The sequence below is a fragment of the Notamacropus eugenii genome, chromosome 3, assembly GCF_028372415.1.
Source record: "Notamacropus eugenii isolate mMacEug1 chromosome 3, mMacEug1.pri_v2, whole genome shotgun sequence".
Classification (NCBI taxonomy): Eukaryota; Metazoa; Chordata; class Mammalia; order Diprotodontia; family Macropodidae; genus Notamacropus; species Notamacropus eugenii.
The window spans coordinates 44,669,851-44,694,648 of NC_092874.1; the positions used below are offsets into that span (position 1 = coordinate 44,669,851).

Consider the following 24,798-nt stretch of genomic DNA (forward strand, 5'->3'; position numbering starts at 1 on the left):
GGGAGGTAAAGAAGTTGGAACTCAAAGTGTTAGGAACAACTGTTGAGTAATGTTCTTGCCACTAGGAAATAAGAAATACAGGCAAAGGGGTATAGAAAGCTATCTGGCCCTACAGGACAAAAGAGAAGACGGAGACAAGGGCAGAGAGGGATGATAGAAGAGAGAGCAGATTGGTCATAGGGGCAATTAGAATGCTTGGTGTTTGGGGGGGGAGGGGATAAAAGGGGAGAAAATTTGTAACCCAAAATTTTGTGAAAATGAATGTTAAAAGTTAAATAAATAAATTTAATTAAAAAAAAAAGACTGAAGCAATTTAGTTTCTCCGACATTATGTTCTCTTGTTGAGTACTGTATGAACATTTCAAGTTTAGAATGCCAACAGCTAAGTTCTATAGAGAGAAAGTCTAAAACCAGTGATTCTAGGTACCAACTTCCCCCTTTCTCATTCCCTACCACTTAGCTCTGCAGAAAGAGAAGGGGGTCACAAGAAGGCAATTTCCCACTTTTTTTTGTTTCATGAATGACCACAGACAAAGATCTCATCACCAAATGGCCCACTATTGATGTTAAGCCTTTAGTCCTCAGCAAGACTTCTCCTGTAAGAGTGCATCAGGAAGGGCAGGATCTGGAAAGTGTCAAATAACACCTCACAAAAATGAATCTGATTGTATTCTAACGATCAATGTGGAAGCCATCCCTGCCTCAGACACCACCTATTGCCAGGACCATTAAGCTAGTAGAAGAAGCCAGAGCTTAGGATCTGTTGCATTGGCCTTGGAGAGCCCAGTGACAGTTGTAGGCCCTAATGAAGCATTGTATTAGGATTTTGTGGGGACATTTCAATCTGTAATAGTGAAAACCCCAAGATTAACCGTGAAGCCTAATAACAAATCAGCATAGCTAAAAGGAAATGTTGCATTAGTTTAAAAACATGATCAACTCATGGCAGGATTGCACCTCAAAATTTTGATCCTCAAACAAAAACATATGCAAAACTTCAGCCTGTGTTTGCCCTGTAATTGCCCTCAGCTTTGAGACCTCTCATTTTCATCAGTATTAACAGAATTTTATATACATGTCTGAACATTGTGTGTGTGTGTGTATGTGTGTGTGTGTGTGTGTGTGTGTGCGCATAAGCACACATAATTATGGGTATAATTTGGTCTCTTATGGACTTAACCTCTGTCCTTCTGCTGTAATCCTAAGAAGGGGTTTGCTTGGCAAGTTTAAAAACAGAAAAATCTTCCCAGTCCCAAAGACCTTGAATTAGCAGTCATTATAGGTGAGTCTGAGGTTTGAGGATGTATACTCTATGATACTAGGTGAAAAAAGATAAATGTGAAAGTGATGATCTGTCACTAGGGTAATTTAATTATTCTTCTTAAGACTGGCTTGAAGGGAGAGTTGATTAATAAGTACCAAGATGACAGTCCGTGTTAGTCATGACAAGGTAACTAATGATACATAAGGAAACTATTTTTGTGAAAAACAGGAATGTGCAGACAATAAATCTCTTTTTTCTTTTGGTAAAATGACATATGACACTCCTTGTACAAAGACCTGCCAGGGAATAAAAATTCTTATTGCAAAGAAATCCATCATTCTCTGATATAAACATTTTTATGACCAAATTCACCTTTTCTATTATACCCTCACAGTCATAAAGCTGCTAGTTATAAAACATCTCATTCTTCTACCATATAAGGTGAATGTGGTTTAAGCGATATTGATAATTCTTTTAATAAAAATCGCAGATGATATAGTCTTCAATTGTATATGCCAGCTAACGAAAGATGCCAAAAGAAGCCAATGGGACCCTGGAACCCTGGGATACCATGAAGCAAACAGGATGTAGATGGTCTCTGCTGCACTCTTCCCACTGTCCCCCAGCCCCAATCCCTCACCAACCACAGGGGAAATTCATTCTTTTTTTTTTTTTTGCAAGCTATAGAGCAGTCAAGATTTCCAGGTTATCAGAGACCTCATTTGGTCTCCACGCCTTGAGGGCTGCATCAGAAACGGTTTGGAATGCAAATTCAGGTGAGGCCAAGTGAACTGAGAGAAACATTGCCTTTTCCATTTGCTAGTTTAATGTTAGAATATTTTCCTGCCTCTTCCTACAGCAGTCTCAGAGTTTCTAAAGGGCAGGGCCATTTACAAAGGGTCATTAGGTTGATGTATTTACTCAAATAATAGATAATGTGCTGAAGGAAGAAACAGGAAAGGAGGAGGATGAACTGCTCCTGCTAAAGTGGCTGCCAATGCTCGCTGGGGGAACTGTCAGAGGGTTCCATAGAGTTGCAAACAATGTCCCCCAGAAGAATCTCTCAAGAAAGCCTGTGTAACTGCAATTGAAAAGCGATGAACGCTGGGTAAAGTGTTATCAAAGGCAGTCATTCAGGCTGTTATCAAGCCTACAGAGGAGTTACTGTTTTTTGCTGACAAAAACAAGCAGCCTAAAACAATGCCCACATAAAAACACAACATGTTCACTCCTTACAATGGTGGTGGGAAATGGATAACGGAAGAAAACAATGAAGGAAATCTGATTTATACAGAGAGAGCTGAATACACCACTATGTTGTCAAACACACAATTTTATACTTCAGTAAGTGATGCTGCAGAACTGCAGGAAGAAACAACTCCTCGAATGGGAAAGCTGAAAGAATCAACCAAATTCTAGCGGTTCATTGTCAGTAACTGAGCACTGCCCTCAGACAATTGCTGAGAGACAGGAAGCCAGGCTTGGCCAATGTGTGTGTCTTCTACCTACACCACCAGGTCGGGGATGGCTGGTGCACAACATTTTAAAGGTTTATGAAGAGAATACTTAACTTCTACATAATCCATCAATGAGCAAAGCCGATCTAATTTGTGTGCACGAAACCACAGACTGTGGACATTTAATGAACAGTGCACTTGACAGCTCTAATAAAACATAGCATTCACCAACAGAGATAATTAGAATTGAAGCAGCAAAATTCTAGTGTTTGGCAACAGAGATGAAACAACTTCATTAAAATGTACAGCTTCAGCAAATGAAAGGCAGGGAAGCACTGGACCCTGAAGAATCAGCCTTCTCAAAACTAATTGCTTCAGTGCTTACACAGGACAGCTATGGAATACCAAGGGCATAACAAGGAAATATCAGTCAAAAAAAAAAATCAGCTTTTTCAAAGAGACTTTACAGTATATAGGCCATAACACTTTTAGTCTAATTTGGAAGGGTTGTATGCTGATGAAAGACATCGCTTAGATTTAGGCTTTGATAAGTTCTATAGCCAGTCTGAATTATCAAGGTATGAAATGGGATTAGGCACAGCATGGTGCTAAGCGAACCACAGTAATACTGGACTCTCTTCTACATGTGGTTTGTCAATCCTGCATTAGCTAACTGTTGGCTAGGCAATAAATAGAATCAAGCTGGCTTCCACAGGAAGTTGAAGAGCACTGGCAGATTGGAAGCAGATCCACGTGTTATACATGTCCTCTGCACACACGTATTTGAATACATTTGTGCACCATGAACACTGTTGTTATCCAGTAGTTTTTCAGTTATGTCAGACTCTCTGTGACCCCATTTGGGGTTTTCTTGGCAAAGATACTGGAATGGTTTGCCATTTCCTTCTCCAGCTCATTTTACAGATGAGAAAACAGAGGCAGACAGGGTTAAGTGACCTGTCTAAGGTCACACAGCTGGTGCCTGAGATTGGACTCAGGTCTTCATGACACTAGATCCCACACTCTATCAAGTGCACCACCTAGCTGGCCCACAATGAACATTACATACCTTTCAACTTTTCATTTGGAGGCATTTCTGAGAAACAACAAAATGTCCCTCTATAAATTTTTTGACCTACTGTATAAGCAGGCCTGCAAGATCATACTATTAAAGGATTTTGTTTTATTTAGTGCTACTTTTAGGGCAAATCCATGTTCTTTTACTTACCTCACATACTCTTTTATATGTAGGGTTCCCTTTAAAATAACTAGTGATCTCTGGGAAAAATCTATGGATGGTTATGATTAGCATAAGGGGAGTACAACACACAGACACTTCACAGAGCACACAAGCCCCCCAAATAATAGCTGCAGAGAGGAATCTTGAATGTGACTGACAATTTAGCCTTATTTAATGGGGCTAGGAGGAGATAAAAATGGGAAGCTCTTTCCTTTAGATCAATACAAAGGAATAGGTGACATTGCTGAAGTGTATGGCAGAGTGGAGGAGGAAGAGGAAAGAGGCCGCTTTCCTTAAAGTTACTGTGGTTAATGGATTAATAGGAAGATCTTCCCTACCCATTAAAAGGCCAGTGTGACCACATGTGCGCAATCACTGATGTCTTGTTTCTTTGAGCTCCAACCCAGCTGTGGTTCACTTGGAGCCCATTTGGGGAGGAACTTGCCTAAGGAGGAACTTGCTTTGGGAGGCTTGTTCGTAGGAAAGCTTTCACACCTTTAGGGACTAAGCAGATTAGGCAATGAGTCAGGAGGGTTGTGATGCCTTCTGGCTTTGGGCCTATTAGCCAAAAGGGTATATAAATTCTGAGGTGAGATTTTCCTTTGGGAGTTCACTTATGAGAAGGTCCTTTTTGATTCCTTGGATGGGACTCTAAATAGCCATTTATTAAGAGCCCTCTGACTGCTCTCCCAGTTCAGAGTGATATGTAGGTGGCTGTATTACTTTGTTCAGACAGTAGGAGCCCTGTCTGTTGAATCTCTGGCTAATTTCTCTTCCTATGTTTTCTACTTATCTGTAATTAAAGTGAGATTTTTGACCGCTTTAAAAGTTGTCTTTCCTTTAGCAAAGGAGATCAAAGAACCTGTGCTAGCAGGCCATCCTGGGCATGTGAGGGCACTTGTTATTACAGTCACCTACATAAGTTGTACTAGTAAGGAAGGATGTTTGATGGAAGGGTGGGGCATCCAGAAGAGGCTGGGAGGTGACAGACTCACAAGGAAAGAGTTAATGGTTTTAAGAACTACAAACTAAATTGATGAGTTCTCAGATACTGTTTCAATATTGGACTTAAAGGAATTTTTTGAAAATTAGTCAAAACTTATAGTAACACATCATTTTTGGGCCCTTAGCCCCACATCATCCTGTCAGTACTGGGTCTCAAGAGCAAACATTATTGGTCAGAAGAGGAAGCTATGCCCAAAAGCAAGAGAGACCCACCAGCAGGAAGGCAAGAAATTTGGGAAAGACTGTCATGTAATGAAGACTTCCTTCTAGTCCTCCATAACAAGAAGGAATTTAAAAGACCAGTGAATTGTCAAGAAAGTTTGGCGCAGGAAACTAGGAAGAGGTCCACACAGGAAATACTCAGAGAGGGGGACAGCCAAAGGAGGACAACTGGTGGGTGTGTTGATAGGGTGGCATAGGAGTTTGTGACTAGAATTTGAGGCTGGCAGCAGCAAACAGCAGAAGTCCGGAGAAGGAGTTGGAAGTCTGGGGGAAGGCTTTTATGAACAGGGAGTGCTTAGAAGGACTGGGGGAACAAAGCAGAGCTCCTAGAAAATGGGGCTAGAGAGTAGAGCAAAGTAGCATGGTTGGGCTTTGGGAATGCAGAAGACAGAGGCACAATTACTGGAACTTGAGGCACGAGAACCCAATTGTTAGAGATAGGAGAGGTAACCGTGGGAGATGGCCACTCCTGAAGTCAGGAAGATGTCATTCAAGTCCTACTTCTGACATAAGGCCCTCAAATAACTCCCTGATACTCTTAGTTACAAAGGAGTTGCTTGTCTCCAGGTATAGACTCCAGGGACTCTACACTAACAAAATGCCAGGTTGAGACAAAAAGCTAAGCATGGTCAAGAGAGCTCTGCCTGTAGCCTTCCCTATGGGTCTACTGCTAGAAGTGCAGCCTCAAAGTGGGCATAACTGGTATGTGCTAGGGTGGGTGGAGAGGAGGGTAGCACAGCCACATACAAATTAGGGGCAGGGGAGATTGTGCCAACTGCAAGACAGATGATGATATGGCTACCGATGGGCCCTTTGATATATAGCAACTTAACAAAGATGTGTAGGCTATACGAAAGGAATCAGGAAAAATACGAATGAGGCCAAAGCAAATACTGTCCTCTCCTCTCTGTAACCACAAGGATACATGACTAGCTGGACATTCTGCTGGATTTGAAGTGAAAAGTTAACTCTAGTCTTTTATTCAAGTGTGTCACTCTTTGAAAGATGTTTTTGCTTCCAGTTTCATCATTATTATAATCACATTATAACCATTATAATTATTATTAGTGATACAGTCCCAGTTGGTATATAAAGAACAATTTCTACCAAGTATGCCAATCATAATGCTGGGCTCTCCTTTAGAATACCATCCATCTTATAACACGTTAGATTGTTTACTGGTATCCTTTTGACAAGATAATTTTACCACTTGAATTCCCCATTCCTGTCCTTTCACATTATTTAGTACTCTAGCAAGAAACTACACTTTCTCTTGGCTCCTCTTTAGGCACAAACCCAACAGTGCTCCACTATGAAGCAGCTGTCCAGAGAGCTTAAGACTAATGGGGTCAGGCCCCTGTCCACAGAGATTGAAGTCATTTCTTGCATGCAACTGTCCTAGATGGAGAAAGACAAGCTAATCTATCCAGAAAACATCCTGGGTCTGTGCGTCTGTACTACTGGACCAACCCAAAGATGGGAGAACAAGCAAGACATTTTCGTTACTTATATGCTCAAGTAAAAACTATATTTAAAAGAGACAAATTCTACAATCCAATTGGCTGAAGAAGCTCTCCCTCAGTGGGATTCTATCTCAACAAACTAATTCCTTGGGGCCTTGAAAGCATCTTAAGTCAACCAACTGAATATGTATTGAGCTCTTGCTATTTACCCAAGAAAGTGCTAATTGCAGTACCTGCTCTCAAAGAGCTTACAATATTATTTTACCCTGAGATGCTCAGATAGTCATTATTTTTAAAATGTTTACATTATTCAGTTGCTTTCAATTTAAAGAAAATACATATCATTTCCCTACTGCTCAATGTCCGCTAAGTGTCAGGACCTGCATACAAAAGTTCCCCACATAGCCACCTTCTCTCATAATATTTAACTATTTCTTTTTTTGGCAAGGCAGTTGGGGTTAAGTGACTTACGCAGGGTCACACAGTGTCAAGTGTCTGGGACCAGATTTGAATTCTGGTCCTCTTGACTTCACGGCCAGTGTTCTATCCGCTGTGCTACCTAACTGCCCTCTGTTTTCTCTTCTAAGGGAAATAACATAATAGGAGAAGAACACACAAATTTACCTAAAAGGAAGGCAGCTCTGTATTTAATATAACTTAATATAAAGCTCACACATGAAACATTTACATTGCATGACTATAATCAATATACAAGTACATAAACTTTTCACTTACTGATTAATCTATTTTGCTTAGGCTTTAAAACAGCCACCTTTCCATCTTATCACAAGTTTTCATATTAATTGTTTTCATGATTTCAGCACACACAACTTTGCCTCCCTTTTCCTGATCCATTTCCTTTATTTATACTTTATGGGGTAAGGAACGCTGAAGCCAGGCTTTATAAGCTGAGGCTTGCTACACAAGCCAAAGATAATGAAAGGGCTGAAAAAAAAAAAGGCACGTCATATATATGAGATTAAAATTTACACTGGAACATTTCTTTTCAGCTTTCAATATATCCCCTTTTGTATTCATGCCTTTTACATGATTTGTTATTTTACAATTTATGTGTAAAATTTAAGGAGACATAAAACTGCTGAAAGTCACAATGAAATTCTTGGAACTGCTCTACAATACTTAAAAATGGAATAAGAAAAACAGTAATGGTCATTTCATTTTTTTTCCCTGACTGCTTAGATTAGAAAGTCTAAATAATGATGCTTAGTGTGAGTTTAGGTAAAGCCTGGATGTTTTAGTTAAACTATATGGGATAAACCATTTATCTTCAACATTATTTGTTCTAAACACATTTTCCTTACCATCTCTTTTCAAAATCCCTGCTTCTTCTCTTTGTACAGGGATAACTTAGTGGAGGGCATCAAATGGTTCTATGAAAGCAGAAAAGTTGAACAATGTAGATCTTAAGGCTCAGGCTTGGTCTGAGATCACCACTAAGCATCAGCTCACCGAATGAATTTCACAATGAGACTCTAGGATTTAGTTATGTTAATGATCCCATTGGGGTTCCTTGATTGGTTGTTGTCCATCTTCAACAAAGAGGACCAAAATGACATCACCATTGTAAAGTGAAATTTCAGTGTGTCTGACTGGTTGATCAGACCAATATGAGCATGGAATGCTCTACCACAGTTGGGCACAGATAGTTCATGTGAATATTTGGGGTGGATTTTCCAAATTTGCGCATCCTGTATTTCCTTTGTGCTATCTCAATTCTGCTTTGCTCAAAGAGCACAGTACCCTTTCTGATGTGGGCAGACCATGCTGAGCCATGTGTCTCCCATGTTGCACAGTCAAATCCAAAGTTCTTGAGAGAGACCTTGAGAGTGTCTTCTTCTCTTCTTCTTCTGACCAACATGTGATCACCTGTCCCATGCAAGTTCTCCATAAAATAGTCTTTTTGGTAAGCGTACATTTGGCATTCGAACAATGTGGCCAGCCCATCAGAGGTGCACTCTGAAGTATAGTTTGAATACCTGGCAGTTCAGCTCAAGCAAGGACTTCAGTGTCTGGTACCTTATCCTGCTAGGTGATCCTCAGAATCTTCCTAAGACAATTCAAATGGAAGCGATTCAGTTTCCTGGCATTGCGCTGGTAGACTGTCCATGTTTCACAAGCATATAACAATGAGGTCAGAACAATGGCACTGTAGACCTTCAGTTTGGTAGTCAGTCTAATACCTCTTCTCTCCGAAACCTTTCTTCAGAGCCTCCCAAACATTGAGCTAGCTCTGGCAATGCGTGCATCAACCTCATTGTCAATGTGTACTTCCCTGGAAAGTACATTACCAAGGTAAGTGAACTTATGCACAGCATTCAAAACTTCCCCATTTGTTGTAACTGATGGTTCCAAGTGTGGATGGTATGGTGGTATCTGATGGAGCACCTGTGTTTTCTTGGTGTTAATAATTAGGTCAAAATGAGCACAGGCAGCAGAGAATTGATCCATACTTTGTTGCATCACAACTTCAGAGGCTGCACTGAGTGAACAATCATCCACATACAGAAAATCATGCACCAACACTCCCTCCACTTTGGTCTTGGCTTGTAGCCTTTTCAAATTGAAGAACTTATCATCAGTGTTGCTGTAGTTGACCTTGATGCTGTATTCATCCTCATTGAAAGCATTTGTCAACATGGCTGAAAACATCATGCTAAAAAGCATGGGAGCAAGCACACAGCCCTGCTTCACTCTGCTGGTAACTGGGAAGGCAGAAGAGCATTGGTCACTATCCAGAATCCAGGCAAACATGCCATCATGAAATTGATGTACAATATTGATGAACTTCTCCGGGCAACCAAATTTTGACATAATTTTCCATAAGCCCTCATGACTAGCAGTGTCAAAGGCCTTGGTCAGATCTACATTGCCATTCATCAGGGCAATGTTATATAACATTTTGTGTAAATAGATATGTAGAGACTTGGTCCCCTAAACTATAAAAATGCTTCAACAATTATAAAGACAATCATATTGTCCCATAATTATTTATTCTATTTTTGTTATATATTTTTCATGGGTTTATTATATTTTCTCCATTAAATTACAGCCTTCATTAGGTAATATATTATGTCTAAAGCACTCTTTCTAAATGTCCACTGTGTCCAGCAGGCTCTCAATAAATACTGACTCAATAAAAAGAGAGGTCATTTATAGTCATTATTATTTATTTTGTATTTATGCTGACTTGACTACTCCAATCAACTCTCCACTTAACTGTCAAAGTGATCTTCCTACAATGCAGGTATAACAGCATCACCCCTTTCCCCCAAATCACTAACCCCTAGTGGCTTCCTGTTACCTACAGGCTCAAATGTAACATTCTACGATTTTTAAAACTTTTCGTAAATTAGCCCCTTTCCACATTTTCACTTTTTTTTACACTCTAGTACTCTCCATCTACTCTGCAATCCAGTGACACTGGCCTCCTCTGCTGCTCCTTGCATGTGACATTCCATTTCCCAACCTGGGCATTTCAACCAGCTGTCTCTGTCTTTCTCTTCTCATCTCCACCTCCTAGCTTCCTTGAAGCTACAATACTATCTTCTACAAGAAGTCTTTGCTTATCTCCCTTAATGCTAGAACCTTCCCTCCAAGATTACTTCCAATTTATCTTTTCTATATCTTGTTTGTACTTAGTTGGTTTCATCTTGTCTCCCTCATTAGACTATGAGCTCCCTGAGAGCAGGGCCTTCTTTTTATATCCCCAAATGCTTAGCACAGTGCCTGGCACATAGTGGGTGTTTAATGAAAACTGACAACTGTCTTTACAGTAGAAGGGTCAACAGAGCAATAACTAGGGTGGGGCAACTGGAATTTCTTCCCAGGGCCTCCAAATTTAAAGGATCCCTTGAGAGTACTTGTATTCTTTTAGTAAGGAGAAACAAATCAGAATCTAGCTGACAAGAACAGTGAATCTTCCTTCATTTTAGTGTGTTTCCTCTAAGACTGGCCCCAATTTATACTGCATCTATCTTCTTTGTACCAAGTTGTTTATACGTAGTCTCCCCCATTAGGCTGAGTTCCTGTAGAGAGTAGGGAATGTTCCCTGGCTTTCTTTGCATCTCTTAGCTTAGTACAGCACCTGGTACATAGCAGGCACTTAAATGAATACTAGCTGACTAATGTTCTTCTCTCAAAAACACTTGAGATGATTTCAACGTAATATACAATTAAAATAGAGCAAAAGAAAATCAAAGGGAAGGGAGAAACAAACAGTGCAGCAAGGTGCCTGGGGTGGCTGCTCACAGTAACTGAGCACTGAGTGTAGTGCCAAGGTTCCTGGGAGCCACGATAAAAAGGGAAGTACTGAGCTAAATAGTTCTATTGCCTGACTTAACAACTATAACACACAGGTGACTCCGTTTGAAAAGATTTTTTTTTCCTTTTGGTATGCAGTGCAAGAAGGAATTGATCATGTTTATGATTTCAAAAACATGGAGACGTCTACTTGGTACTGATGGCACAATGCTACACAAACTTATTAAATGCACTTCTGTGCGGGAGCTGACATAATATCCAAGAATACTGCTTCATAATCTAACTTAGTACACAGAGAATTTAGAGAACGCATAGGGATGAAGGGTCCCTTACCGAGGCTTTGGAAGTATCAGGTTCCTCACATAAGCCTTTGACAAAGGTGCTGTCATTGATTCCCGGTTGAATTTATTGACAAGATGCCCACAATCTGTGCTGTTGATTGCAGAAGGATCCACATGCTTTATGTACCACATGTACAAGTTAAAAGGTTGCCAGTCTGTTATTAATGTTTAGAGACCTTATTTATATTCTTAACCAGCCTTAAGGCATGAAGAAATAGCTCACAGTGTGTGTGTATGTGTGCGCATGTGTGTGTATGTGTGTGTGTGTGTGTGTGTGTATTTTCCTTAAAAAAAAAAAAAGCTTTGAATCTGTTCAAGTCCCTGGACAAACACTCGGTTGAGGCCTCCATGCTACGACTGAGTGCTGTGGAACAAGGACATAACAAGTGCTATTCAGCCTGAACAATATGAAGGACAAGTGACAGTCATTGACTCCCTTTATTCTAAAATCACTGAAATGTTGAAGGAGAATCACATCCTGAGGGTACTCAAGGATGAGTTTGCGGCAAAGCCCTTATTAGTAAATGTAGAAGAAAAGTCCCACTTTGGCAGAACCTTCATTTCTACAGTATGGATGCCCCTTTATTGTTACACTACAGCATCCACTGACGCTGATCACAGCCTCTCTACACCTACACCTCATCACCTAAAATTCTTGTCTATGTTCTTCCATAAATCTGCCAATGGGGATATACCCAATGCACTGAAAATCATTCCTTTGTATATTAGGGGTAAAAATACACTATTAAGGTAGCTTTTACTCATTCCTACTGGGTGATCCACACTCCTCACTTTCTGGTCATACATACCCTCAAGATTGTCTTCTAGTGTTCACTTCTCACATGCAAATTATTTCTAGTAACACACTGAAGCTTGCTTCTGCCCACCACACATCTTTCTATTCTTTTTTGAGCTATTTTGTTATTTTAATTCTTCAGAGATCATTGTGTTCCATGATTTGCCAGGAAAAGATGGGCTTTGGCATCAGTGAGCAGTTTGGAACCACTGAAAGCAATGATGTTTTCCAAATGCATGCTCGACCAGTTTCCTCCCTCTAGTAATTTCTGACTCCAACTCTTATATACTAATCTATTTCCAAAGCAGTATTCAAGGATGCCAGGAAACCTATCAAGAAACTGAAAAAAAAAAAAAACCAGAAGATAAACCTAAAGATAGTTTTGTATAAAACATTACTAAGACAGGTAATTATATGAGTATTTACAGAGGAAAATGGAAGATCAACAAATACATATGAAATATAATACATTTATGGTGGTACTTTTTTTTATAATGAAATGATCTATTGGGAAAAAACGTGGCATCACTACATTTGGTCTCTACCATCTCTGCACCCAGTGGACAATATGAAGAAGTGACAAGTAACAGTTAAGAATTCATTAAGTGTGATGGGACCTCATCAAATTCATACACAAGAAATCTAAGTTAAAGGTACAGTTTTAAAGGCTCACTGGAATTTATTTTTAAGATCTTCAAAAAGGTGAACATTTTAAAATAGTGAAAAAAATATCTTAGAGGGTGTTTTACTCAAATACTTGAATAAGAATCAGAAACTACTGATCTATATACATGGTTTCTCATTTCTCTAAAGTCTTATGAAAGCCTATGCATGTACTGAGGATGTCCTTGATGATAACATGATATGGCAAGAGCAACTTTTCTATAAAACATCACATCTACACAGTTATTCTAACTAAAAGCTGAAAAAAAATACAAGACCCCATTGTACTTATTAACTGACTTAGAGAAAATATTGGATTCAGCAATGAAAAGGCGTCCTTGAAGGCTCTCATCAAACAAGAAGGCTCCCACATCCATTTCAAAACCATCCAAGGCTATCATAGCAACACCTACAGCAATAACTTCACTCATTCCTATTTAAATGACCCGATCACACTATGAAAGCACCGTCCGGCCCACTTAACTGCAAACGCCATGAAAAGGCCCAGGTCAGACCCCCACGCCTTGCTTGGGAGCGCGACACAGCAGATGAGCAAGAAGAGCGACAAGGAGGACTCTGAAGACTTTCAAACCATCCTCCCTCCATGGATTATTAAAGAAAAGCTGACTCGTACTGAAATGCAGGACAGTGAGAGGGAGCGGAGGGCCCAGCTGTGTTCCCAGCTGTAAAGTAAGAGGATAACCTTCAAGAACTTTCCTCTTCCTAAATCTCTGTCATTATGATAAAGTTGATCACAGTCAATAATTGACTCTCAAATTCTTAACTGGTTTTCATGTTTATGAATCCACACTGAATGAATAAAAAACATTTACACATTTACCTTCCACATCACAGGGGGTAGGGGCAGCAGCGACCCTACAATCTGGAAAATCTGGGTAAAATTCTTTGGCCCTCGTTTTGAACCAGAGAAGTCTGAATTATTATGGTATTAAATGATAAAATGTGCTGATATTATACAATACTGTACATATGTTTTATGTATTTCTGCATTTCTAAACTTTTTCTGCATCATCTATGGTTTCCATAAAACTCCCCCAAAATGCCCATTTAACTTCGGCCAACCCATGATATATTAAAATTGAAAATTGTGATGGGGAAGGGATAATTGTATTAAGCATTTACTAGGTTAAATATATATATATGTATACATACAGACATATACATACACACATTGTATATCTATACATATATTATATACATATGCAGACATATGCAAAAGTAATACAGTCCCTGTCCTTGAGGAACTTATATCCTAGTAGGAGGAAATGATACATATAAAGGAGTTGTGCCCAGGAAGGATGGGGTTATGATGCAGGATGTCACAAGGATGATGAGTAAAGCCATAGGAAATCAACCAACAAGTCCTTCCAGAAACAACAGAACAATGGTGACAGTAATTTAATTTCTATTTTCCAATCAAGAGGTATAGAACAGAGGCACACATGGATGTTAAGGGGATATTAAGGGGGGAATAATGAGTCCACTACAACAGTGCCTTGTACCAAGACGATGCCCAATAAATGTTCAATGAATTAAAACTTTAGGTCTCCCTATCACAGGACTTGTAGGGATTCCCACAAGGTAGAGGTAGTACAGACCACAGCCACCAGCCACATCTCTATCAGTGCCCCTCCCAGTAACCCTTGCCAGGAACCATCAGACTGAACACATCAAAAGGAGTTTTCTCTCAGGAAAAAGTTGAAGACACGTAGTGTAAAACAGAAGTTTTCATATCAAGACCAATAGCACAGTATTATTCTACTGCTCAGCTGATACCATGGGGAGGAAATTTTCTTCACAGAAGTATATTTTTATTTTTAAATGGCATTGCAGCATTTGAGTTGTTCCACTCAACCTACTGGGACACCAGGAAATGCTCTCTTTTCTCCCCAGATTTAGAGAAATAGTGCAGTGCTGTGGGAAAAGCGCTAGCTGCAGTTAGAGGTCCTGCCTGCTTGTCCTGCCTCAGATGCGTAAGTCACGGAGTGAACTTAGGCTAGAGGAAGCCATCATGGTGTTTGCACCTTAATGCCAGTATAATCTTTAAAACGGCCACTGCCCTAATCATTCCGAGTGACTCACAACACGCACTTGCTTCTACTTCCACCTGCAGAAGTACACTGGGAAAAAAAAGAAATTAAGGGTCTATGACATTTATGAGGATATGCAGATAATATTTACCACTTTTCTGCAGTTATTATAAGCCTCTCCTCTACTTGAAATGCAGAATATATAAACTAAGTTGGACTCAAAAATTCATATCAATTACTCCACTCCCAAAAAATTCTTATCCCTTGAAAAATGTCCACAAAATAAGATCTCTGCTGAAAGCGGTATTTACTGAAAGTTCTCATTTTAATAGAATGAAACAGAAATGTCAAAGTTAGAAGGGATCTTAGAGACTCTCTGGCTCAACCCTTTCTGCATAAGGATCATTTCCACAACAATGCACCTCTCCTAAGACCCCAGCCATGGGCAGCCCATTTCACTTTTGGAGAATCCTAATTAAGAACATTTTCTTCACATTTACCCAAAGTCTACTTTTGGAGTTCATTTCTGCAGAAAGCATTTAGAATAAAATTCTCCACAAATTTTACTACTTGTCAATATTTAAACATATTAACAGTGGTGCAGGTGAGCTCTGTCACTCCTTTCTGGGGACAGAATACTAAGAATCTACATCTCACAAAGTCACTATTGATGATGCCACCCACATCTTGTGTCTCAGGAAAGTGCCTGGAAAGACTGATGCACAATTTGCTGTCTTCTGCATTTGGGGCAAGAAGAGAATATCCTGACTATTAACCAAAATGGGCCACTGCCACTAACTGCAGCCACAGATGTGTCCATTTCTTTGCTATAGGAGTATACAAAACCAGTTTATTCCCATCACAGGCCCTAAGGAAAACACTGAAAATTTGGGGCTTGCACCAAGCCCCAAATTTACCACCATATTTATAGGAGTATGAATGGATATCCACTTTTCATCTGAATTGTCTCCATGAATGTAAAGGTGATTACAGTTTAGTAAAAAGAACATCAGATAGAATCACAGAATCCCTAGATTTGTAGAATCTAAAAATTTAGAAGAGATCTTAGAGGTTATCTAGTCAGAAGATCTGGGTTCGAAATCTAACTGTCCCAATTAGCCCTCTGACCTTGGCCAAATCACATGTTCTACGTTAAGGATTTATCATTTGTCAAAAGAGGTTAACAGAATTTGCATCTGACTGTCTTGAAAAGGGTTGTTGGGAGAATCAAATGACATTACACATAACACCACTTTGGAAACTTAAAAACATACAACCAATAGACATGTTATCATTATTATTAATGGGTTGATATGGTGAGACTCTACATTTAATGTGCTGATGGGGTTTCAATTTTTCAATAAGTATTTTATTCTGGAGAGGTTAAAAAGGCAGTGCAAAGAATTAGATAGTAGCAATTCAATTGTATTTAATAGACATATCACAAGTGAATCCCATTATCCTTCAATTTATTGTTAGTGTTGGGGATTTTATCATTGGCTTTGCTTGGGAATAAAACTATCTTATTTCACATTTGACAATGACTAGCCCTGAGATCTTGGACCAAGTCACTTACTCTCTCTACTCTTCAGTTCCGTCATCTATAAAAATGTGAATAATCATATCCACAAGGTTGTTATGATGTTCAAATGAGTTAATGCTGTTATTATAAAATGATTAGCCCATCCTATTATTAAGAGTGGTAAAAACAACACTGAATTTTCAGGCAGAGACCTGGCCTCAAATCCATGCATGATCTCAGGCAAGTTATTTCTCTTCCCTGGGCCTTAGTTTCCTCATCTGAAAAATTTGGGAGATAAGACAAAATGATCTCTAAAATCCTTCAAATTCTTCATCCTATGACCACTCAAATATCAGGTTCAAATATGCTCTACTATCCTCTACTATCTGTTTCTTATTTTAAAATTTCATTGAAAGCAAAGAAATGTTTCATTTACTGAATTTTACAAAGGAACACGGACCACACATACTAAGTAGTTATTTTTAATAATTAATTATATGGAAAGATTTTCAATTAGATAGAATTCAGCTCATTATAAATGAATGAAAAGAATAAATTCTAAACTGAAGCCTACTACCTTTAAAAAATTACACTAAGTTCCTTTTACCTAGAGCACTGGGATACTGGGCCATCCTGTTCCCTACAGCTGTATTTCTGTTTAAACTCAAAGTCTCCTCTAGTTAGGTTACACTTAGTCTCCTCTAACTTAGTCTTTTCTAGTTAGGTCTGCTCATCCTTCTGAATGTCAAGTGGTGGAGTGAGCTGCTCCTGGGAAAACAGGAAAACTTCAGCAGAGAACATGCTGAGCCCTCGGATCCAAATCTTTCTGAATCTAATGGGAATGGATCAGCTTGTTTCTATAGCAGAGGGGAGGCTTCTGAAAACACTCTGGGCTATACAGCTGAGCTCACTGACAGATTTCCAAGGACAAGTCAATCACAGTTTAAGTTTATAAAAGGGAACATATTTTTCCCTATAAATGATTCTGATCATGTAACAATCTAGGCAATTGTGTTACTGGAAGGATGTATGTGGTATATTTAAAAATCAATGGCACAAGGTAGCCTTGATCTTTAAAACTCACCCTGAAATTTACTCCACTGTAAAATGTGTTTTATGTAAGACTGCATGCCCCTCCAATTTGATATTTCCATAAATGAGGACAATTTAGTGTTCTTTTCTTGGAATCTAGCTTGGTTATACCAGTTAAAAATATGATATTCACAAAAAATAAAATAAAATAAATAACTAATCAATTAGTTTAAATTTTTTTTAAAGTACAATATTCACAAATTCCCTTTTTTGCCATGCAACAATAGAGACATCTGATAATCTTGAAGAAACATACTGGAAATTTAGTCCAGTAAGTAATGGTAAGGGTAAGGGTAAGATGATTTGATAGTAATTAATTAATTGAGCCTATTGTTACTGAAATGCATGCCAGGTTTTGTTGTTTTAATACTAACACCAAATCTGGCTTTTAAAAAAATGAATCTAATTTTAGTGAAATTAAAAACCAGTCAGCCACTACTTACTGAATCCCCAGTCTCTCCACAGTATGCTGTTATATCTTTCTTGGCCAGGGAAAATGTACATAAAGACAAGACCTCTTGTCCCTCCGTATGTGGCATTTACATCCAAGAGCAATTATTGTATTTACATTTCAGTTGCAGTTTAAAGTGCACAGGTCACTTTCCTCACAAAAACCCTGTGAGACAGCAAGTAAAAATATTCTTATCCTCCTGTCACCACATGGAACCACCAAAGAGGTTAAGGGATTTGCCCGCTGCCAGCCATCGAAGTGATTAGCAGGACCATGTCTACTTACAACAGAGATGAAGATGAAGGGTGGGCACAGCGCTTCCTATCACTATTCTTTTTGCCATTGGTGTCAGAGCCAGTGAAAGGTGAGGTGTGAACTCAATTGGGCTTTCTCTCTTGGCCCTCTACCCCAGCCCACTGACTGGTGGAGAAAGGGGACCACTAAGGCACATTGACTTCATGCTGAAGGCCTTCCCTGGAGCTTTTGGAGTTCAAGAAGATCCATGAGGCAACGTGCACAGGCCTGTAAGGGAATCCTGGCCCACGATGCATAATAGCACATCAAGGTGACTCTGTTTGCGTATGGGTGTAGCAGTATGGGGGTGAGGGAAAGAGCCTCCTGAACTTCTAGGACTGATCTTATTATTCCCATGATGCTCTATTTGATCATGTAATCAAATTCTCAATCATATGTTCGCTGATGTAATCATTTTCAGTCAAAAGTAGTCAACTACAAAGCAAACACAATAGAAGCAAGGACTACATTATTTGAACTAACATCTCACCCCCTCAAATTTGGAGAATCAGAGGATATACCGCATCCTCCTAAATAAAGTTCTCTTTAGAAAAAGCCCTGTTGTTTCTTGTGCATGGAACTTGAGAATCAATAGCAAGAGAGACTCTTCTGCATTGACATAAGAGTGAAAAAAGGCACAGTCTAGAATAGCTAGTGTCCAAATCCCTTAAAGGCTTAAAACTTTATAAGTAAAAGATACTCCGAAGCAAACAAACTAGCATATACATTAAGTATAAGTAACAATATCAATAACGACAATCACAAAACATGATCCAACAGGCAGATTTATACAGCAGACATATGCTTTCCTTCATAAACTATGAGACAACAAATCCCTGAAATAAAAATATTAACTCTAAGGTATTCTTAGAATTTATCAAATAAACTACACTGGAATTTGAAGCTAAAATTATTGCTTAAAACTACTCAGACATAATATTGATAAATAAAAATTTAATAATGTCTTAACAGATGGCACCATATTGAATAATTTTAATTCCAAACTATTTAGAATTTTTTTCCCTAAATTTAGAGACATAGTAGAAGAAAGCAAAATTATGTGAGAACAGGATGAAGTACACACCATCTCTATTGTCTTCTCTGCTACTAGACTAGTCTCAAATGCACTTTCAGTGAGTCCACAGAAGATGAGCTTATGTACCAAGACTTTTATTCAATAACGTAAAGCAATTTTATCCACCTGCACAACAGTTTGCAGAAAGTTAAATATAACAGAATAATAATATAGTCTATTTTTGCTGTTGCCTTGTCTAAGATCATGACTGATGGTTCAATTTTATTAAGAAGTTGAGCCATAATAGATTTTGCTTCTAAGGGTCTTTAGGTTTTAACTGAGCTTCTTATAAAGTCAGAGATAATTGGTGCTAGGTCTGCAGTGTTCAAATCCAGTCTCAAACACTACCTGTGTGACTCTGATGAGGCTACTTACCCTCTCTTTGGCTCAGTTTCCTCAACTGTAAAATGGGTAACAGTACCTACCTCACAAGACCGTGGTGAGGATCAAATGAGATAATAGCACAGTGCCTGCCACATAGTAGGTGCTATATAAATGCTTCTTTCCCCTCCCCTCTACCAAAGAGTAAATTATTAGATTCTGCTTTCTAACCTATTCAGCTATCCTCTTCCATTTTATGGGTGAGTTCTTCCCATTCACATACAAAGTTTATTTGTTTATTTGTTTGCTTTTTAAAAACACCTGATTTATCTGAAAAAAGATCTGGGAGTTTTGATGGATTCCCAGTTTTATAAGAACTAATTCTGTGATATGCTAGCCAAAAAAGTTAATGGAATCTTAGACTACATTAAAATAAATGTAGTTTCCAAATATAAAGTTATAATCCTACCATTCTTTGACTTAGACCTCATTTAGAGTGCTGTGCTCAATTCTGGGCACTACATTCTATTTTATTTCTAAAATAGTTTAGTTGATGCCTTCTGCTTTAAAACTGCTTCATTTCTAGAGGGGAAAAAGAAAACCTTGTCCCTTCCCCTAGACTGAATATTGCCTTGGAACAAAGAAAAATCAGTAAATCAATGTATCCAATAAAGTGCCCCCACCTGAAGATTGCATTGTAGGGAAAAAAAATATTGATAAGCTGGAGAACACTGGAGGTGAGGCTAGGGGCAGGGAGAGCAATCATGATGGTGAAGGGCCCAGAATTCATGACATATAAAAAAAATCAGTTGAAAGAACTCAGGCTACAAAAGAACTGACTTAGGGAAAACAAAATAGCTGTCTTCAAATATAGCAAAGGTTTCCATGTAAAAGAGAGATAAGTTGTGTTCTGCTCAGCCAAAAAGGATAAAACAAGGAGCAATGAGTGGAAACGAAAGAGACAAAATTGTGTTTGATGTTAAAACGCAACACAAAACAAACAAAAAATCCTTCCTAAATGTTGCAATGGTATAATGAGATATTTCAGTTGATGGAAAGTTTCTCCCACTTAAGGTCTTCAAGAAAAAGCTCAGTGACCAATCCAATTCAAGCCAACTTATTAAATGCCTACTGTGAACAAGGCAAGGAACACTGAAGTAAAGTAGATACAGGGCTGGCTGTGCGTGTATTCAGAAAGACTTGGTCTCAAACAATTGCTAGCTGTGTGACTTTGGGCAAATTACTTAATCTCTTGGTGCCTCAAGCACGTGGATACCACACTGTATCATGGGAAAGGGTTTCCAAACTACACTAATGAAATCACTGGTCTGAACCCTTTGCAAAGGACGATGTTAAGTCACAAAAACGAAGAGTAATCATTTTGGCATTTGAGTTTAGAGCTGGAAGTGATCTTGAGAGCAACAGAGTTCAATTGCCTTATTTTAGAGATGAGAAAACTGAGGACGAGAGTTAAAAGACCTATCCAAGGACCCAAAGTGGGTGCCTGAGACAGAATTTGAACCAAGGTCTTCCTAAGGGATCTGGGAGGCAGAGCAAATAGAGCAACAGACTTGGAATCCCCTAAGAAGTTCATGCTGTCCTGAGGGAGACAACATGCAAACAGATATGTGCATACATGACATTCTGAAGAGCTAATGAACACTCACAACTAAGGGAACCAACAAAAGTTTCCCATAGGAGGTGGCACACCAGCTAAGTCTTGAGAGCAAATTAGGTATTCTAGAGAGATAAGTTCTTCAATGACTCAGTCAATGAGCATTCATTAAGCACTGACTGTATGCCAGGCACTGTGCTCAGTTCTTGGGATGCACAGACAGAAGGTAAGGGAGAAGTCAACTCCTCACATAGGAGACTCCTCTGCAAAGACAGAAACTTGAGACCAGAAAGGAGGCTAGTTTGGCTGGAGTATTGTGTGAGAAGTAGGAAAACACTCTCTGGTATGTTGGGCAGGGGATCTTTTTCAGGTACAGTTTAGAGTAGATGGATTATGGGCTCCCTCCCTACTCTGAAGTTTTGTGATTTTTGCAATTCTCACATATCTCTTAGATAATGGCTCTAAAAATATCAAATTTTATTTCAGCACCAAAATGGGCTCAATTGCTTTTTTGATGTTAGACATAAAATACAATCCATATACAGTAGAATGATTATAGTTTAGTATTGTATTTAATGAGCCAAAAGTACCTGGATTTATTATGGCACACGTGGAAGACATTTAGTAACTTCCCATAGTTTCAGAGAATGAGAATCTTTGCCCTAAGGTTTTAAGGTCTAAATTGGCAGAGTAATAAAATTCAGACATGAAAGACAATAGATGAGGTCTCCAAAGGAATATATTCTTTCATTTAAAATAAAAAGTCAAAGAATCTTCCACCCAGGCTTTTACTCACCTTCACCCTAGCCAAGGAGATAGTCAATCCTGTTCTCTGAAACACAAAATACCAAATTGTTTATTCTGCAAAGGCACTAGTAACATTAGCATGCAGAGTGAGTCCTCAGTAAATATTAATTAATGATGATGAATTGAACTTGACCTGAATGACTTCAGGAACAACTCTAGTGAACAATACCATTTTCTGCCTGAAGAAAATGTTTAAAAAGCCATTTCAGGAAGTGTAGACTGTGAGAGATGACAGCAAAGGCAAGGTGGTCAACTTAGAATCATATTTATGCTCAATGATGGCCAGCTTTCTGTGACCTGAGAAATGATGCCGAGCCTTCAGCTGCTCTGGGTTACTTTCAGCGTGTATCCCAAAACCGAAAAGCCATTTCACTTCTAGAATGCTCAGGAAAATTCCTCCATGATTCTGCTATCACTGACAAAGATTATTCCCTAGTAGGAGGGTTTCTCCTTTCTCTGGACCCTGGATATCTCCAATTCTAGATGTTCAACTTGAAATATGGCTAGAACTCTAGGTGAATTTCCTTCCCCTCCATCTGATCTCATATATCTTTGCCTGCCTCTCTTTTGTCTGCTAAAACTTTAGCCATCTTTCAAGATTCAGCTCAAATACCATTTTCTCCAGGAAGCCTTTGCTGATCCCACAATCAGAAATGAACTGGTACTGTATCTGTTCCTCTCTTCCTAGAGTAGAAACTCCTTGAGAGCAGGAACAATGTGTCATTTTTCTTTGAATTTCGTTTCCTCCTCCAGGGCCAAACATAATGCTTAGTAGGTTATGAATAAATTTTAGTAGTTAATGAATAAATATCAAATTGAATTTGTCCAAATGTCCAAGTGTATTACATTTACAGTGTGTTAGAAAGAGAATCAAATTGTTTATGTTGCTATAAATGTGACTGATGGAAGTGGGATTTTCCAATACAATAAAATTATAGATAGCTCTTACTTAGTCATGGGAGGAAGTCATGGATTATAAATTTGTCCAGATAATGGACAGAAATTTTACATTAGGTACCAAATGCAACCTCTTTACTAAAATTTCCACTGAATTATTAAGCTGTTAATAGGCATGACCAAATTGAAAGGAAAGATTCCCTGCATCTGTGTTGGTCTTGCCTGCTGCAACCACCTCAAAAAGTGAAGTGAGTTGTTCTCTTTGTGAACTCCTTCCTTGGGAAAGCATCTTGACTTCCTATCTACTCAGCAACTTCTTCAAGAGAGAGAAAGTAGCAGCAGCATGGAGACCCTAACTAGAGTTCATGACATTTTACTACAATGGGAGGAATTTTAGGATGCAAACAATACAGAAGGTGGCAACTTACATGTACTCAGTGTAATGACAAAAGACAAGTTTTCAGAACAAAGTTGGGTTTCTCTTCTTGTTATTAGAGCCCATCTACAATATTGCCCTCTGGAGCTCTGTATTATGCTCGTACTTGTGCTATGAACCCTCTTTCTCAATATCTTTGTCTCTATCTCATTTTCTTTTTCCCACCTAGATTTTGTGAAGAAAAAGGCCATCTTTGGCTAGTTCTCCAGGTGTAATCTACAGTATCACACTCAAGCTTTTCTTGCTGACCTTTCACTGATGCCCCAAGACCACCAGATTCACACATTTCAACACTACTCTTTACTAAGTGACCAGCCAAAGTAACTCCTCAATATGGTATCATTTGGCTCCTCCCCTGTCAGTTGATAGTCTTCCCTTCACCCCTTGCCTCTCTCCTCATTCTTCAGTGATAGATTTCCATCTGCAACTGATATTGGCACAATCCCTAAAATAACAGCTAGCGTTTAAAGTTTACAAAATGTTTTATGTATTTTTTTTTCATTTTGTCTTCACAACCATCCAGTGAGCTAAGTGCTATCATCCTAATTTTTCAGATGAGAGAACAGACCGAGAGAGTCCAAGTTATTCAGCCAAGGTCATACGGTTATAAAGTCTGTATGTCTTACCATAAAGCAGTGGCACTGCTAGGTAAAGATATTAACTGGTTGAGAGCATTCTGAATCATTCAATCAATAAACATTATTAAGCTCCCACTATGTGCCAGGCACTGTAACGTGTTCTAGGGATACAACAAATGTCAAACAATTCTTGACCTTGGGAAATTTACAGTGGGGAGACAATGTGCACACATCTGTCATATGCAGTACAAATACAGAGCAGATGCCGGGTACCTTGGTGGGGGTGCGAGGACTGGCATCTGGACAATGAGGGAAGGCCTCTTGCAGGAGGCACATGAGCTGAGGATTCTAAGGCTGTGGGGGAGGAAGTGAACCAGGTCCAGGCGACAGTCAGTGCAAAGGGACAAAAAATGGAGATGAGGCACCACGTGAGGACAGTGTGAGAAAGTTCAGTTGGGCTAAACAATAAAGTATTTGGAAAAGAGTAATTTGTGAAAGGCCTGGAAAGGTAAGATGGAAGAGCTTTAGATATTAAACAGAGAAGTTTACATTTGATCCCACAGGTATTATAGAAGCAGAGGAATTTAAGGGGGTGACATCATCAGACATGCACTTCAGGAAAATCTCTAAGGCATGGATTGGATTGAGCTGAGTCTTGAGGCAGGGAGAAGAAACAGGAAAGAGGCTATTATAACAATCCAGGCAGGATGCAACAAGACCCTGAACTGAGGGAGAAACAACAAGATCTGGCAACATGTTTGATATGTAGGGTGAAGTTTTTTCTGAAATTTAAAGTTTCAAAGATGGGGTTGTTGCTCTAGGACTAAAAATGGATGGGGAGGCAAACTACAGGACATAGGAGCAGCAGAAAAGGGAATGAGGAATCATGTAGAGTGGCACTGCCACAGTATCCCCAAATCAAGGCAG

General features: G+C 39.1%; 1 protein-coding gene across 12 annotated transcripts in view; it reads right to left on the bottom strand.

Moving 5' to 3' along the window:
- ULK4 (unc-51 like kinase 4) overlaps nt 1-24,798 on the bottom strand; it is a 674,194-nt gene that overhangs the window by 275,095 nt on the left and 374,301 nt on the right. For 9 of the 12 annotated variants that reach the window (XM_072651430.1, XM_072651427.1, XM_072651418.1 and 6 more), the window contains one exon: nt 21,950-21,985. The exons of the other annotated variants lie outside the window; for them this stretch is intronic. In XM_072651430.1, the coding sequence (XP_072507531.1) occupies nt 21,950-21,985 (36 nt within the window). The remainder of the gene's footprint in view (nt 1-21,949; nt 21,986-24,798) is intronic. 12 annotated transcript variants of the gene reach the window in all.